The following is a 16,995-nucleotide window of genomic DNA, read 5'->3' on the forward strand; positions in this document are numbered from 1 at the left end:
ATATTTCAATTCTAAATATTGCCAAATAATTTACTAAACATTGTATCGAGTGTAGAGAAAACTCTGCATAATGAAATATCTCTGAAACTAAAGAGCCCTTTATTTTAATTATGCGGAGTACAAAAGCAGAATCAAAACTTTTATTGTAGAAAACACAAACTTAAAGAGCCTTACCTTAATCAGTCTGTCTATCAAGAAATTTTTTATATATGTAATAAGCAAATTTGAAATATCATTACATTACGAATTAAAATTATAAAGTTCACTCTGCAACCTCATTCTCTCGCACATATCTTGTTCTGCGTACATCCTTCATTCCACACAACTAAGTCTGTAAAATTTTTAAATGGAAAATAGTTTAAAATTAATTTTCCCTCTGCACACTTGTTCTCGCGCACATTGCCCGTCCTTCGTACAGTAAAAGCTTCACACAAGGAAAGTTTGAAAAAACAAACATAATAACACTAATTTGAAATTTGTTTATAGTTAAATTAATTACGTGTCAATGATATAAATTTCCCTTTGCACCCCCTTTTTCACACATACCCTGTCCTCTAAACATCCTTCTAACAATGAACATTTACATTGTGCAGAGTTTCCACTATCACCTCTGATTTTCTTAATTTTTTGGTATCTGTGGATTGAGAAAACATTAATGGCAAAGACAGAGGCTTAAAATCAAGGAGAGTTACATTGATGGTATACTTACATTGTTGGAGCGACTCTACAAGCACAGAGTCAGGGATTAGAACCATAATTTGCCAAGTTTATAAGCAAGTGTGGCATGGGTTGAAGTCTATGGAGCGCAATTCTGGAGTTGTAGAGCAAGAGCTCAATATTCCTTTAGTTAAAATGGTCGGTGCTCTGGAATTTCTTGTCGATTTGGTCTCAAATCATGCTGAGATGATTCTATTTGAAGCATGGGTCCATTTCGACCTTTTAAATCAGAAAATGGCAATACTGGAGTTGAAGTTGGAGCAATTGCAATTGGCAAATGAAATGTTGAGTTTTTGTGTGGATAATTTGGCTCAGGCAGAAGACGTCAATGCTGAGGAGGATGATAATGAAGCAGATAAGGATATCATGGTGCAACATGGGATTTTAATGCAACACGATGAGAATAACTTTGACTTTGCCATTGACCAAGATTCCCCCCCTTCTCAGCTTGAGCCAAAAGTTAATGAAGCCCACGTCACTTCTGTTATCGAGGATATGTAGTAATTTAGATATTTGTTAGTTTCTTTTTCTAGTTAATAGAGCAAATCAATTTAGAATAATTTATATAGTCCAATTGTGAATTGCGTCAATCCTTCTTCGAGTTTTTGGACATTAGAAGAAGAAATTTTAGTTGAATTCGAAAATAATGAAATTAATTTCCATGCATGGAATTTATACGAATTGCTCTATTTAATTCATTAGTTATACCCTACGTCAAAGTAAATTGTCATTGATTTAGTTATTTTTTAATTTGTAGAGTTGTCTATTTTCCTTTCCAGTTAACATGAACATTTATTCGGAAAATCGACATTGTATAATAATTAATGCTTTCGTACAATGAAACATAATAATAATATATTAACACTAGTTTCGTCCCCACAGAATAATGTTCCCTATGCATACCTCGATCACCCGCACATACCCCATCCTCCGCACAGTCAAAGCTCTGCACAATGAAACATAATAATATTCATCCACACATCCTTCAATTTGCAAAGTTTCATAGCTCTATAACATCACAATTCTATCCAACTGCTCTCGTTAGCGGTAGAGGCAATGACTATGTTGTTAATGTGCAATATAGTTCACTCTTCGCACATTGAAACATATTAATGATAATAGATTAATATTAATAATTTAACTTTAGTTTCCCTATGCACCCCTGTTCTCCCGAAAACACCTCGTCTTAATTTCATCCCTGCCAAATAAATCTCCCAAACCCCCTGTTCTCCTGCACATACCCTGTCCTCAACACAATGAAAGATAATAATATTAATTATTACGTTTTCCTGCACATACTCTGTGTATTATGTTCTCCCGCACATACTTTATCCTTCAACAATGTAAGCTTTGAAACAAGAACTGATACTATTACCCGTTTCGTAGAGATAGCAAAAAAGTGACCCGATTTTGAAAAGAAGCGATGCAGAACACACATATTTTTTTTAGAGCATAGTTTTTGGCACTTTAAATTCTTTTATGTACATTACGGTTTAGAATGTTAGTGATTTGCATGCTGATTTAAAAAAGCGGTGATTCTGCATCAGGCCCTTTTTTTAAAAGACCTATTTTTTGAGTTTAAATTTTGTAATGTATGACATGTAAATAATTATTTTCTAAATTTAACAATTTTTAAGTGGTCTTTTTCTTCATATTTTCTTGTTTTTTTTTTTGAGTGAGGTTTTTATTGTTTTGCATATTTAAAGAAGAAGGTCGATATTTTGAAGTTTCGATATTCTACATATTTATACATCGTTAATTAATTTTTCAATGCACATGAAATAGTTTTCTCTAAAAAACAATAATTTTTAACAATTGACATAAAAAAACCGTTTTCAACATAAATATAACTAAAAAATTACACATTTTGATAATTTTTTGTAATTTTTTGCTAGAAATAACATGTCAAAATCACAATTTTTATAGGAAAATTTTAACTAAAAATGGTTAAATAATAGTTTTTGTTTGTTTGTTTTTTTTTAATGAATTTCATGTCAAAATAATCATTGTTTTAAAAAAAAAATAATGATTAACATAAAAATTAATGCGAAATTCACATAATACAAATATTGAACACATAACAACATTAATTGAATGCTTATTCTTATCATAAAATGTCAAAGTCAAAACATTACATGTATAACTAATTAATTTCACGCTCTCTTCTCAAAATAAAAATCCCATTGCCCTGATGATGGACTCACTAAGCTAGTCCAAAACGTTGGTTTCAAAACTGTTCACAGCTTTTTCCACAAAAATAAAAATATCATGTAATCCAAACTTTTCATCCTCTAGAGTTTCATCATTGTTTTCTTTAACAATATTTTCTGCTTCATTTTGCTCATTTTCCTCTTCTAATGGATCTTTGATGTATACGAATCTCCCAATGTATGCCTTTCCAATCATTCCATGTAATGGTGGTTGGGTTCCTTTGCCTTTTTTGCCACACGTGATTCACTAAAGTCCCCTTTCTTCAACCCAATTTCTTGCATTACATCTCGAATAAATTGAAGAGCAATAATTCTTTGCTGAATAAAATTGCATTGTATTGGATCTTTTTCAATGGAAATGCAATTTCTTCATTTTTGAAAGCAACATGCTAGTGTTGTACCTAATTATCAAGCACAAAAGAAATAATGAAGTAAATTAGTACAGTGACATATAAATTAAGAAATAAGATATTGAAATTCAATTCCATATAATAAAACTCACCTGAGCCAGAAAATAAATCCAGAACCCATTCTCCTTCATTTGAACATATGTCTATAAGATAGTTAATCAATAATTATGGTTTTTGATAAATGTTAACTATCTCTCCTTTTGCTTCTTTGTCTTCATATGTTAGTTTTCTCACAACAGCATCATAAGCACTTGGCAATGACTCTTTCCATCTACCCGATTAAAAATCATAGACATATAGTTATCATCTTTTGCCCAACTATCAATATGGATGAACTCACAATTATTTATAAATGGTTGATCTTCACGGTTAAGAAGATTTGTCTTTTGCGTGTAACATGAAATAGTAAAAGTTCAATTAACTTGTACATAAATTAATTTTTTAACATTAATCAAATATACATTTTCAACATCTTACCATGTACGCTGCATCCTTGAGTTTGTTTTCCCCTTGAAACTTGACAATAACATTTCCAATTGTGTGTCTGAATGAAATGTCACAAATCTCCATAATGGTGATGATGTGACTTATAGAAATCCCGCAACAACTTTACTAAGAGCTTGATAAGTATAAGGGTCACTATCATAGTTAATGTTTGGAATATTGAAACCATGGGGAATATCTGCGATAACAAGGGCATAATCCCTTTGAGGTATGAGTTTAGAAATGTCTTCACAGTCGCCTTGTATTACTTGATATTGAATAGTGTCAAGCCCATTTCAAATGAAATGAGTAAGAGTTGGATCAAGTTCAACATTCTTAAGACGTTGCTTCTTCAGTCTTTTGATCTTAATTTTTTCAATGAAGGTTCTGAAACTATCTGGTGCTCCATTTGCATCCTTCCTCATCTTTAATAAAAGAAACAAATATATGTGTAAGTTATAAAATAAAAATAGTATACAGATGAATAAAAATGAATGTATAAATCAACATACCTTTTTAAATGCAAGATAATTTTCTTTTAGTGTTGATGTAGAACTTGAATCTAGATAGTTGCGTACCACATCATCCCAACTATCTTCATTCAACAATTTAACCATTTGTTCTTGTATTTTCATGTAAACTTTGTGGCTGCATAGATAGAGTAAAAAAAATTAATATAATGATATGTATAACAAATACTACCAAGAACAATATGTTATATTTAAAAAAAAATTATAATTTAGAAATAAGTAAAAATAATTCAACAAACTTACTTTTGAAATTCCTCAGACATTTCCTCCAATGATAATTCCCCTGACCTCACACGAGATAATATTGCTTTGACAAGTTTTTCATCCTTCACTCCTTGCAATGCTCTCCAAGGTGTGATAGTCATATCTTCTGGAAGCTGCTTCATTTCAGGACTTGATTTACTGTTGCTACATATCAATGGTTTAGACCTTTTGACCTTCTGGTTTTTAATGCCAATGTTCTCCCACATGCTAAAAATCTCATTAATCAATTCCCATATCTCTCCAGTTCTAAATGCCAATTGGAAAATGTTATCAATACCTCTGAATAAATCAGTATTTACTCTGCCGCCTTTTGAATTGATTTTCTCCTCAATTTGATAGCCTATTTCCATATAACATTCCTTTTGGAAATCTACAGTAATATTTAGCTTATCTCGACCACATTTTTCTTCAAGTTCACTATGAATAAATCTAACCCTTTGGATGAAAGTCATAGATATCCTATATTCATTATCTGAATTATGATCCCATGCCACTAATTTTGCTTCTGTATCTGATAAACCAACATAAATGATACATTTCATTGTTTCAAAATGTGGGTTATTAGGATATTCCTCCATCAATTGTCTTTGAGCTTCTACAGAATGGTCCTCCCCAAGCACATAATAATTATATTCAGAACATTTTGACTTATCAAATGCTTCTTTGTTGTGAACTTGATCTGGATCAACAAGAAGCACATAATTAACCACATGAGCATATGGATTGTAGCTCATTAATGTCTTCAAGTTGTGAACATGCAGGTGGTGTGGCTTTCTGATTTGATATTTACATTGTCCTTCACTTGCCTTATAGATTTGTCTCACATTAAGCTGAAATGTACGACCACCCTCAATTAAGTTTCTCTTTGTCAAGTTCTGTCGAATGGAATTTTGTTTTAATAATGCCATCCTCTAAATCAGCTCCTAGTGTAATGATTTCTCTGCTTTCTCTTGAAGTTTCACTAGGGTCTTGATTGTTGGTAATGACTACTTCAAAATCTTCAACTTTAATTTTTTTCCTCATAACATTCTCATCATTAACTAGAACAGGTTTATTCTTGGACATTGTTACTTTCGGTCTTTTACGGCTCTTCTCCTTTCTAACATAAGTTCCAATGTCATCCTCAGTAACGATAACATATTCTTCAGTATCAATTTCAACTTCCTCATCTTCAAAAGTAACTTGTCTACCTTTGCTAGATTTATCCATTGGAGGCATTTTTTTCTGATCCCTTGGATGTAGTTTTGTAGCATCATGAATTACTACATTTTACTTGTTTTCCATATCTTCTTCTGACACTGAGTAGAAACTGTTGACAACTTTCATAATATCATGCTCTATGAAATGAATGCCTCCCAAAATAATTGAACAACTTTTAACAAAATTCTGCCAAACAAAATATCATATGTCAATAAAAACAAAGTTATAAAAATATAATGAGACAGTTACAAGAACGCAATACACAAATATTTGGTTTCATCTCATTTACGATTTGTTTACCCAACTTTGTAGATACCTCTCTCGTGTCATACAATGAATATGATAACTAGTATTTAATCCTTTCATGTGACTTGGGCGGTTTTGTAAGTATGTAAACAACTTCACTGTCCGGTACCGAACACATGTCTATGACCTTTCCCAACACCTCATAAATTCCAGTATCATTAGGTATATAAACATATAGATATATTTTCACATCTTGGCTTTCTCTTTCTTTCACATACCAGACATTTGCTGGAAGTTTCACTTCTTTTGATTTCTTCCAGTATGAAATCATCTTCTTATCGTTTGAGGCACTTGAAAGATTTGTAGCTATCAGCTCAGGTTTGGTTCGTTCAACAGTGTTTTTTGAAGATCCACCTTTAACAGTATTTGGTCCAGAAAGATTCATAGAAATCTTGTTTGATGCCATTCTCCTGAAAAAAAACACATATAAATCAGTAAATTACAAAAAAATAATAGCTTAAATTAACAAAGAAAATGATAAATGATAAATAATTTTGTGAAACATAACAATTTAAAAAAAAAAAAAAAAAAAAAAAATAAAAATACAGCACCCTGCTGTCCCACCCGGCGCAACCCCTCCATCTCACCCCATCCCACCCTACCCAACCCTGGTGGCGTCAACCCCCCCGCCCCACCTCGGCGGCGGGCCGTTGGGCCGCCAGGGTGGGTCGCGGGGGGGCTGGGTCCGCCCCACCCTTGCGGCCCAACCGCTCGCTGCCCCGGCTGGTCATTGGGCCGTTGGAGTGGGGTGGGGGGGCTGGCGCCTGCCCCCCTGCCCAACCCCGGCGGTCCAACAGCCTGCCACCCGACATGCTGTTGGGCTGTCGGGGTAGGGCGGGGTGCTGAGCAGCCAACCCCTCGCCCCTCACTCACGAGCACGTTGGGTCGCCGGGGAATTATCGGGCCCACCATGCCCACTGCGGACGCAGTGGGTAAATCTGTCCCACAAATTTTTTTAACTACTAAAAAAAAATCATTAAACTTATTTAATTTTAAAATTTGCACATCAGAAAAATTAACTGACCTTTCAAATGCGATAATCCTCCATTGAATATGTTGTTGATAACAATGTAGTTGCTCCACAAATTCTCTCCAAGTTTTTTAACGAACTTCGGAAAACCTTGATGTGATGTGAGAAATAGTGATAATGAAATTTATTATATAGGGGAAATTACAGAATTGTTTTACCGTACGGTTAATGTGGGATTAATTTGTTTTTATAAATTTTAACATGTTAATTTTGTTATGGCAATATAGGAAACTATGATAAAGCGAATATTATGGAATTGTTTTACAGCACAGTGAATGTGGGATTAATTTGTTTTAGAAGGTATAATAAAAATTTAAAAAAACATTCAATTGTTTAGTAAATATTATATAGTTTAAGTAATAAATTAATTTAGGTAAAAGATTTAGTTTATAGTTTTAATTTTAACGATTTATTTCATAAAAAAAATTAGTTAAAATTTTTCAATAAATTGTAGAAGAAAATAATGGAGGGAAATACACGAAACAAAATTTTTGGAGGGAAAAATTTTGGCGAAATTTTTTGGAAGGAATTTTTCCTTCTTTAAGCTATATATTGTCGTTAGGAGAGTTTGTATTCGTATCATTCAACCCCTTCTATTTGAGAGGCATGGATTTTTCTGATAGTGAAGTTTCGCGTTATGAAGCATCAACATCTTCATCGTGTAACAACTCTATTCATATTGATGAATATAACAGAAATTCTTTCACTATGAATAGAGAGTCAATTCTTCCACTTAGTCGTAATCCTAAGGACTATGAGGGCAACACTGATAAAAGACGGGATGAATAATTTCAAATGAATAAAGAGTCACGGTTTCCACTTAGTCCTAATCCTATGGATTATGAGAGCAACAATGATGAAGAGCATGATGAAGAATTTCAAAAGAATGGAGTGTCATGGTGTCCACTTAGTCCTAATCCTATGGACTATGAGAGCAGCAGTGATGAAGAGCATGATGATGAATTTCAAAAGAATGGAGTGTCACGGTGTCCACTTAGTCCTAATCCTATGGACTATGAGAGAAACAATGATGAAGAGCATGATGATGAATTTCAAAAGAATGGAGTGTCACAATGTCCACTTAGTCATAATCCTATGGAATATGAGAGCAGCAGTGATGAACAACATGATGAAGAATTTCAAAAGAATGGAGTGTCACAGTGTCCACTTAGTCCTAATCCTATGGACTATGAGAGAAACAATGATGAAGAGCATGATGAAGAATTTCAACTAAATAGAGTGTCACATTATCCACTTAGTCCTAATCCTATGGACTATGAAAGTAGCAGTGATGAAGAACATGATGAAGAATTTCAAAAGAATGAAGTGTCACGGTGTCCACTTAGTCCTAATCCTATGGACTATGAGAGCAACAGTGATGAAGAGCATGATGAAGAATTTCAAATGAATAGAGTGTCACAGTGTCCACTTAGTCCTAATCCTATGGACTATGAAAGCAGTAGTGATGAAGAACATGATGAAGAATTTCAAATGAATAGAGTGTCACGATGTCCACTTAGTCCTAATCCTATGGACTATGAGAGCAGTAGTGATGAAGAACATGATGAAGATTTTCAAATAAATAAAGAGTTGCAGTTTCCACTTAGTCCTAATCCTAAGGACTATGAGAGCAGTAGTGACGAAGGACATGATGAAGCACTTAGTCCTAATCCTAAGGACTATGAGAGTAGCAGTGACAAAGAACATGATGTAGAATTTTTAGTAAGTAAACAGTCACATTTTCGACGTAGTCCTAATTCTATGGACTATGAGAGTAGCACTGACAATGCACATGAGGAAGAATATCCAATAAACATTGAGTCAAATTTTCCATTTAGTCCTAATTCTAAGGACTATGACAGTAGCACTGAAGAAGGGGAAGATGAAGAATATCTTGCAAGTCAGTATTTCAAAACCAGAACTGATCATAGTTAGGATAACATTCCTCAGAAAGATGACGAAAATGCTTATACAAATGATGATCCAATGATGGAGATGTTGCCAAGAAATATTGTATCGAGGAGTAGGAGTAGACATTTTCGTATCAATCCAAGATGTTCTAGTTATACAAGGTGTAGAGCATAATATCTGACGAGAAGAAGTTCTATCAGCGCTCTCATTTCAAGTGAATGTTGTCAAAAAGATTGCTTGAAACATATGGATTTCAAATTTGCATTAGAGAAAAGGAGGAGATATTTGTCAATGAATAAAAGCACGCAAAATTCATATTTAGTTGGGTGCATGCAATCTACATTGTCAGGTTATGATTATCAGATTGGGTCTTTATTTATCTGTAGGAAGGCTTTCAAAATGTTTCATTCGATGGGTAATTTTCGTCTCTCAAGAATCCAAGAAAATTTGGAAAAGGATCCCACATTTTATTCAGAAGTACGTCATAAACAACAGCTTCGCCATTATCAAACACTGCAATGTCATGGATGAAAGATTTCTTTTCAAAGCATGGAGAGTGTATGCCAAATAGAGAGACAATACAAATTCCAAATAATTTTTCATGATGAGAAATATACAACTTGTACAAAGAATATGTAGAAGGTTCTGAGGGACATGGTCGGTTTATTACATATCAATATTTTGTGAAGGTATGGAAGAAAGAATTCAACAATGTCCGTATTCCTAAGAAGACAAGGATGGGGATTTGCAGTACATGTGCTTCTCTTAAATAAAAAAGGGATAAATGTGAAGGGTCAGAAAGAGGTAAGCATTCATAACTTTAACTTTTAAAATTGTATAGTCATCAACTATGAAAACGTATTTCTTAATGATTCTTTTATGTTGTGTAGATTCCATTGTCAAATAACTTCATGAGCATCGTGAACAACAAATAAGTGAAAGGAAAAAGCTATAAAAGCATTGAAATAAGTGTTATGATAATCTGTATAAATATTTGGGTTTGATAATTGATGGTATGGATGAGAAGAAAACACTTTTACCACATTTTGTTCACACACCCAAAAATTTACAGGAGGAAAATTTTATTCAATATCACTTGGTCAGTTGTATGGTATTCAATGGGAAAATGTTGCCAAGGGTGTACTTCACAGCTCCAAATATTCATAATGATGCAAATCTGACAATAACCATAATTCATGATGTGCTTTCTCATTCGTCTGGTAATCTTCCTGAAGTTTTGTATCTACAATTGGACAACACTTGCCGTGAAAACAAAAATTAGGTTGTTTTTGGATATCTAAACATGCTTGTTGAATTGAGAATTTTTTAGAAGGTAAAGGTTGGTTTCCTTCTTGTTGGGCACACTCATGACCATATTGATCAAATGTTCAGTCATTTTTCAGTCACACTGAGGAGGAAGGAAGTTGGGAGCTTGCCATCATTAATTGAATGTATTAAGAAATCATACATGCCAGAGTCTACTTTTGATGTGTTGGAAGAAACTGCTAACATGCGAAGGTTTATTTTGGGATTGCATGGTGACGAGAAATGCATTGAACAACTTAATGACATTAGCTTCCAACATCAATTTCGTATCAAAAAAATTGATGGGAAAACACTAATATGGGGTAAGAAGTATTCAACTACTGCAGAATGGGCACTGCCATCAGGGTTGGAATTTTTGAAGTTCATTCTAGATCATCCAATATTTGCATCAAAAATATTGTTATTACAATTAGTAGGTGAAGTTCATAATGCACGCAGACAAAATAGAGATATAAATTATTCTGATTCCCTGGAAGAAATTAAAAATGTATTAGATATACATATGAGTACTTTGACATTGTTGATACAGTTTGGTGGGAGTCATTTTTCAATAATCAAAGTGATATCATTTCAATAACAACAAATGAAGATATACCATTGAAAAATCCATTTATTTGGCCACAAAATGTGTCAAATGAACATGAGGAAAGAAACATTGTTGAACAACAACAATCTCAAGGTATTTATTAATTCTTCATAGGCAGAGGAAAGAGAGATGTATATTGGTTCCAGAAGATCCCGTGCACAATGTGAAGCCATGGAAGACCTTTACAGGGGTTCAATATAGGATATTAAGGAGGGTTGCATGATCGCAATGCTAGTAGATGGAGATTCCAATGGCTATCCATTATGGGTTGCTAAGGTTATAAAGTTCTTTACAAAAAATGAAGATGTTACAGGTGTTGAAGTACATTGGTATGCCATAAATACACATCCATTCAATGGTGTGTATAAGTCAGAGATGGTAGTTGATAAAAAAATTGGCGGAAAGAGAAAAAGAAAGGGTACAAATATAAATCGTCACTGCACAGACCTCTTAAAATTGGAGGATGTTGGCATACTTGTTTATGACTTCAATTTAACTAAGAGAGGAACTCTTCGCTTCAAGACAATAGATATTCTGAAAAGGTTGTTACCAGAAGAACAATGTTGAGATGGGAGTCTGCTGAAACCAGTCGTAGGTCTAGAAGAATTTTGAAACCTGAAATGGTGGGAATGCATGTGGACACAGATGGAGCACTAGTTGATAAAAGAGAAGAATATGGAACATCTTCGTCTGCATCTAGTCATTCATCTGAAGATGTGAATTCTGATGGTGTGCAAGAAAATATGAGTGATTTTGAATAATTATCTAAGACAGTTTATATAACTGATGTTTGCATCATATCTTGAAATAAAAATTTTGATTTCCATATGGTGTTAAATCAGAAGTTATGAGTCATTTTTATGTTGTTGGATTATATGTTTTAATTATGATGATTTTTATTGTTTAGAATATCTACAATGCAACAATAAATTAGAGATATAATGTATGTTTCATTCAATGTACAAATAATGACATTTTGATTAATTTAGTCATGTAATTTGTTCATAATGTCATGGTTTTTTAATTTTATGGTTGAAAATTTTCCAATTTTTTTTGTATCTTTAATGTTATGGTTGAAAACAATTAGAATTTTAGCGATCTCTAGTGTGATGTTATTATATGTTTAACAACATGGATGAAAACTAATAGAATTTTAATGTGTTTCAGATCCCATTATTTTATCTTTATCGACATTACTAAAACATGTTGAATTTATACTTAGGAAAGAAAAATGTTATTCTACCAAAACATTAGTGTGTTTTTTGCACATAAAAATTCGGTTTTACTGGCATTTTTAAAAAGCGTTTAAAATTGACCCTAAAAAAAAACCATCGTTCCAATATCAATGCTTTTCGTTTCAGGGTGTTTTTTGCACAATTTTTGCACAAAAAATTCGTTTTCACTGCCATTTTTAAAACATGTTCAAAATTGAGCCTTAAAAAAAACCATTGTTCCAGTATACACACTTTTCATTTTTAGCACTGTTTTTGATGTTTTTACGGGGTTTTTTGGCCAGAGTTCCCGTTTTGAGTTTATAGTTCATGTTTCAAAGTTTACATTGTTCTTCGCATAATAATGTTAATTTCGTTTGGATGTCTATCCTCTCATTAATAGAAAACAACATTGCAGGTAAATACCAGTCCTCTCATAGGTGGCTACAGTAATACTTAGGAGTAATGGGGGATGGTTCCATGAGATAGCGAACTAGGGTTTCTGCAAAACCTGCAACGGCAGATCTGAGCAGAACACTGTACCACTGTCATTCTAGAACTACATCGAAAGCCTGCACCCGATTAGGAACAGCGACAGAAGCATGAATACCCCCCTGGGGGAGGACGCTGCGCCTCCCCCAAGAGCTGACGACTCTTCATGGCGGCGCGAGGAAGGTACCAAGCAAGCTGAACCAAATGAAGACAAGGAAGTAACAACACCACCAGAAACTAAAACGAGTGATAGAGAAAATCCCCAGATTACCTCAAGCACCTGTCGACCAGTAGCTGCTGAGCGTCCGAAGATAGAACTTCCAAGTCAACGGATCAATGCCCGGATCCAGTACATGAGAGACCATGCATTGATAGGAAAATTCATAGGAATGTGGCCAACAGAAAAAGCGTTGCACGGCTGGATAGCGGCTAAATGGAAGCCGAAAGGACACATAACTCTGCAACTAGGACCTAAAGGGTTCTTCACGGCCATATTCAACTGCTTAGAGGACAGAAACAAGGTCCTAGATGGAGGGCCCTATTTCTTTAACGCAACTGGTCTTTTTCTGAGAGGATGGGTGGAGCGCTTCAATCCAGACAAAGAGGATCTCAGCTGGGCGCCAGTCTGGATTCGTCTCTATTCTCTTCCCATGGAATATTGGGACGAGGAGACTTTACAAGTCATAGGAAATGGTCTAGGTGAATTTGTCAAAACAGCAGAGGAGACAAAACTCCGACGATATACTTCCTATGCCAGAATCTGCGTTTATATGCACCTCAATAAGGCTCTCCCGGATGCGGTAAGTATCTTTCACGATGATGTTGAATGGGTCCAGTTAATTGATTATGAACATGTGCCGTTCCGGTGTAGGAGATGCCATGCATTGGGTCACCTGTTTCGGGATTGTCCTTTAACTCAGAAACCCTCGAATATCTCTGCCTCGGATGAGTCGGATCTGAGCGGCTTCACAAAAGTTGTCAATCGCAGAAAAAACCATAAGAGACCTACTTCAAACCCTAAGAAACCTCAAGCTAATACCTCAAAGCCCTCCACGAGCAATACTTTTGAAGCGCTAGCCCAGCAAGATAATCACAACTCTGAGATCCACACCTCCTCTAAGGAAGATCCTGTGACGCACAGTCAATCTCCTCAGTCTGATCCCAAGGAAAGCCAAAAGGAATCATTAATCACAGATCCTTCCACTATGGCTAAAAGCACAATCCCCACTTGGTTCTCCCAAATAATGGAGGTAGACAACTTGCAGACCGACCCTACAAAGGCATCAGAAACAACAGAAGAAATAGGTGATATACAACATATGGAAGAAGAACCAGAAAGCATAGACATAGGGGATTTGGATATTCCTGGCTTGGAGTAGGCATGCAAAACAAAGACTTATGACAAAATTCCAGAGAGGCAGTTGGAGAATCTGGAAGCAATTCTATCCAAAGCTCAAAGGCAAAAATCACTCGGTATTCAAACTGGAAGTCTCTGGGACGGGAAAAACATTAGCAAAGATTTCAAAAAACGAGGAAGAAAAACGGATCTCCAACGCACCATACGCATTGGGGAAATGCTTGTGGAGTCAGGAAGGTACTCCAAGCTCATGAAGTATTACAACTCTCTCTCTAACCTTCCATCATGAAGCTCATCTCATGGAACATAAGAGGGCTCAATAGCCCCGGGAAAGGTCGACTGATCAAAAATATGATAAAGCAAGAAAAGCCCCAAATTCTCTTTTTGCAGGAAACTAAATGAAATTCCATCTCTCTTGATAGAATAGCAGCAAAAGCTTGGCCTGGTAGTCAAGTAGCAGTAGTAGATGCCTCAGGAGGCTTAGCAATTATATGGGATGCTCGTAGCATTGAGCTCAATAACATACATGCCAACAAGAATTTCCTTCAAGCGACATTCCATATTACAGGAACCAATATACATGGACTCTTAACTAATGTATATTTTCCCCAGGAGGCTGTGCATAAGGTAGAACTTTTGAATACCCTGTCCTCAATCAATGCAGATAGGTCTCATCCACTTTGGATAAATGGGGGTGACTTCAATATGATAACCAAGCTGGAAGAGAAGCGAGGCGGAAGGAACAATCTGGATAAGGAAAGTAACAATCTAAAAGAATACATTCAAGGTAATTGGCTTATTGATATGCCCTTCAACAATGGTCTTTACACCTGGAATAACAAAAGAACAGGCTCCCAACAAATTGCATCTCGCCTGGACAGATTCTTAATCTCTGACAACGCAATCCACTTAGGAGGCGACCTTTCAGCTTCAATTCTGCCGTATTCAGGTTCTGACCACTGGCCAATTTCTCTTCAATGGTCTCGACCAGGCAACACAAGTCGCAAGCCTTTTCGCTTCGAGGCTTTTTGGATGACACATCCAGAATTTGCAAATCTAGTTAAATCGGAATGGACCAACTATAATCCACCAAAGGGTACAAAGATGCTCCAATTTCAGCAGAAGCTTAAACACCTCAAAGGAAAAATAAAGCAATGGAACCATTCCACGTTTGGCAACATCTTCCAGGCTCAATTAGCTCTCGACCAAGACATGAAGCGGCTGCAGCAACGGATTATCACAGAGGGCAGAACAGAGGACTATACAGAACAAGAAAAATCTCTTGAAGCATAGATCTCAGAAAGGGCCAAACAAGAAGAAATGCTCTGGAGGCAAAAATCTCGCATCAGGTGGCTAAAGGAAGGGGAAAAAACACAAGATTTTTCCACAAAACTACTATTCAGCGCAGAATGAACAATAACATCACCCACATACAAAATGAGCAGGGGACAAGAGTGGAAAAACATGAAGAAATTGAACTCGAACTTCTCAATTACTTTAAGCAAGCCCATCAAGAACCACAGGCTGACAGAACGCAAGAAATAGAAAAAATTACAAGGAATATACCCAAAGTCATCACAGAGGAGCACAATCAACTTCTACTCAAGCCGATCGACTTACAGGAAGTGGAAAATGCGGTCCATCAGTTGAAAGAGGGAAAGGCGCCAGGTCCCGATGGGTTCACTTCCAACTTCTTCCATAATTTTTGGGAGTTAATCAAAATGGAAGTCTGGCAGGTTGTGGAGGAATCACGAACACTGAGATGGATGCTGCTGGCAATGAATGCCACATTCATAGCACTAATCCCAAAAGAGGCTCAATCTAATACCCCTGACAAATTTCGGCCCATCGCCCTGTGCAACGTCATCTACAAGATTGTTTCAAAAATTGTAGCCACAAGACTCAAGCCGCTATTACCATTTCTCGTATCGCCGGAGCAGTCGGGATATGTAGAAGGCAGGCAGATCACGGACGGAATAATCCTAACTCATGAAATCATCCATTCTCTGAAGAGCACAAAGAAATCAGGTATGCTACTCAAAATCGATCTCTCAAAAGCCTTTGACAGTTTAAGTTGGGTTTACATTCAGAAAATCCTTACTGCTTTTGGTTTCTCCTTAACTTGGTCGCGCTGGGTCATGAGTCTCATCTCTTCCTCTTTCTTCTCAATCCTGATCAATGGAATTCCCTCCTCACCTTTTCAGCCTTCCCGGGGAATTAGGCAGGGAGACCCTCTTTCCCCTTTCCTCTTTGTATTAATGGCGGAAGGTCTAGGGCGAAGTATTAAAGCTGCGTTGTCTTCCCAGAAAATTAAAGGCCTGACTTTCCCTAACTCTCCCACCTTCACCCACCAACAATTTGTGGATGACAATATGCTCTTTGGTCACCCTTCAGTACAGGAAGCTCGTCACTTAAATTCTATATTGACAGACTTTTCAGATGCCTCGGGAGCCAAAATAAATAAAGCCAAGTCTCAGATATTCTTTTTCCATACTCCCGTTGTCACCCAAGCTTCTATAGCTCGAATCCTTGGATTCTCTATTGCCACTCTTCCTTCCAAGTATCTTGGTGCTCCTTTGACGGATTCTGCTCTGAAACACTCCTCATGGAGGCTGCTTTTAGAAAAGTTGGAAGCACGCCTATCTTCCTGGACTCATAGGACCCTTAACATGGCTAGTCGTCTTGTCCTGATCAAGGCGGTTCTACAATCCATGCCGTTGTATCTTTTCTCAATCCTAGCTGCTCCCAAATGGGTACTCAAAGAGATCAAACGTTTACAGAGATCCTTCCTATGGGGTAATACTGATCAAAAGTGCAAATGGGCTCTGGTCAAATGGGACACAGTTTGCCTTCCAAAATTTGCAGGAGGAACGGGTCTGCGTGATCCCTATCAAAGCAACGTTGTTATGGGAGCTCGCATCTGGTGGAAATGGATCTCTGTGCCATCCACCCCCTGGGCCAA

At 36.1% G+C, this 16,995-nt stretch overlaps 1 protein-coding gene across 1 annotated transcript; it reads left to right on the forward strand.

Moving 5' to 3' along the window:
• Positions 1-14,250: 14,250 nt before the first annotated feature.
• LOC149228235 (uncharacterized) lies at positions 14,251-15,326 on the forward strand. The gene is made up of 2 exons (XM_089380715.1): positions 14,251-14,270; positions 14,456-15,326. Exons 1-2 carry the CDS (start codon positions 14,251-14,253, stop codon positions 15,324-15,326), a joined length of 891 nt encoding a protein of 296 aa, XP_089236841.1.
• The last annotated feature ends 1,669 nt before the right edge of the window (positions 15,327-16,995 follow it).

This window comes from Pinus tabuliformis, chromosome J (genome assembly GCF_031772625.1).
Source record: "Pinus tabuliformis cultivar Carrire ecotype Pingquan chromosome J, CPIR1, whole genome shotgun sequence".
NCBI classification, from domain to species: domain Eukaryota; kingdom Viridiplantae; phylum Streptophyta; class Pinopsida; order Pinales; family Pinaceae; genus Pinus; species Pinus tabuliformis.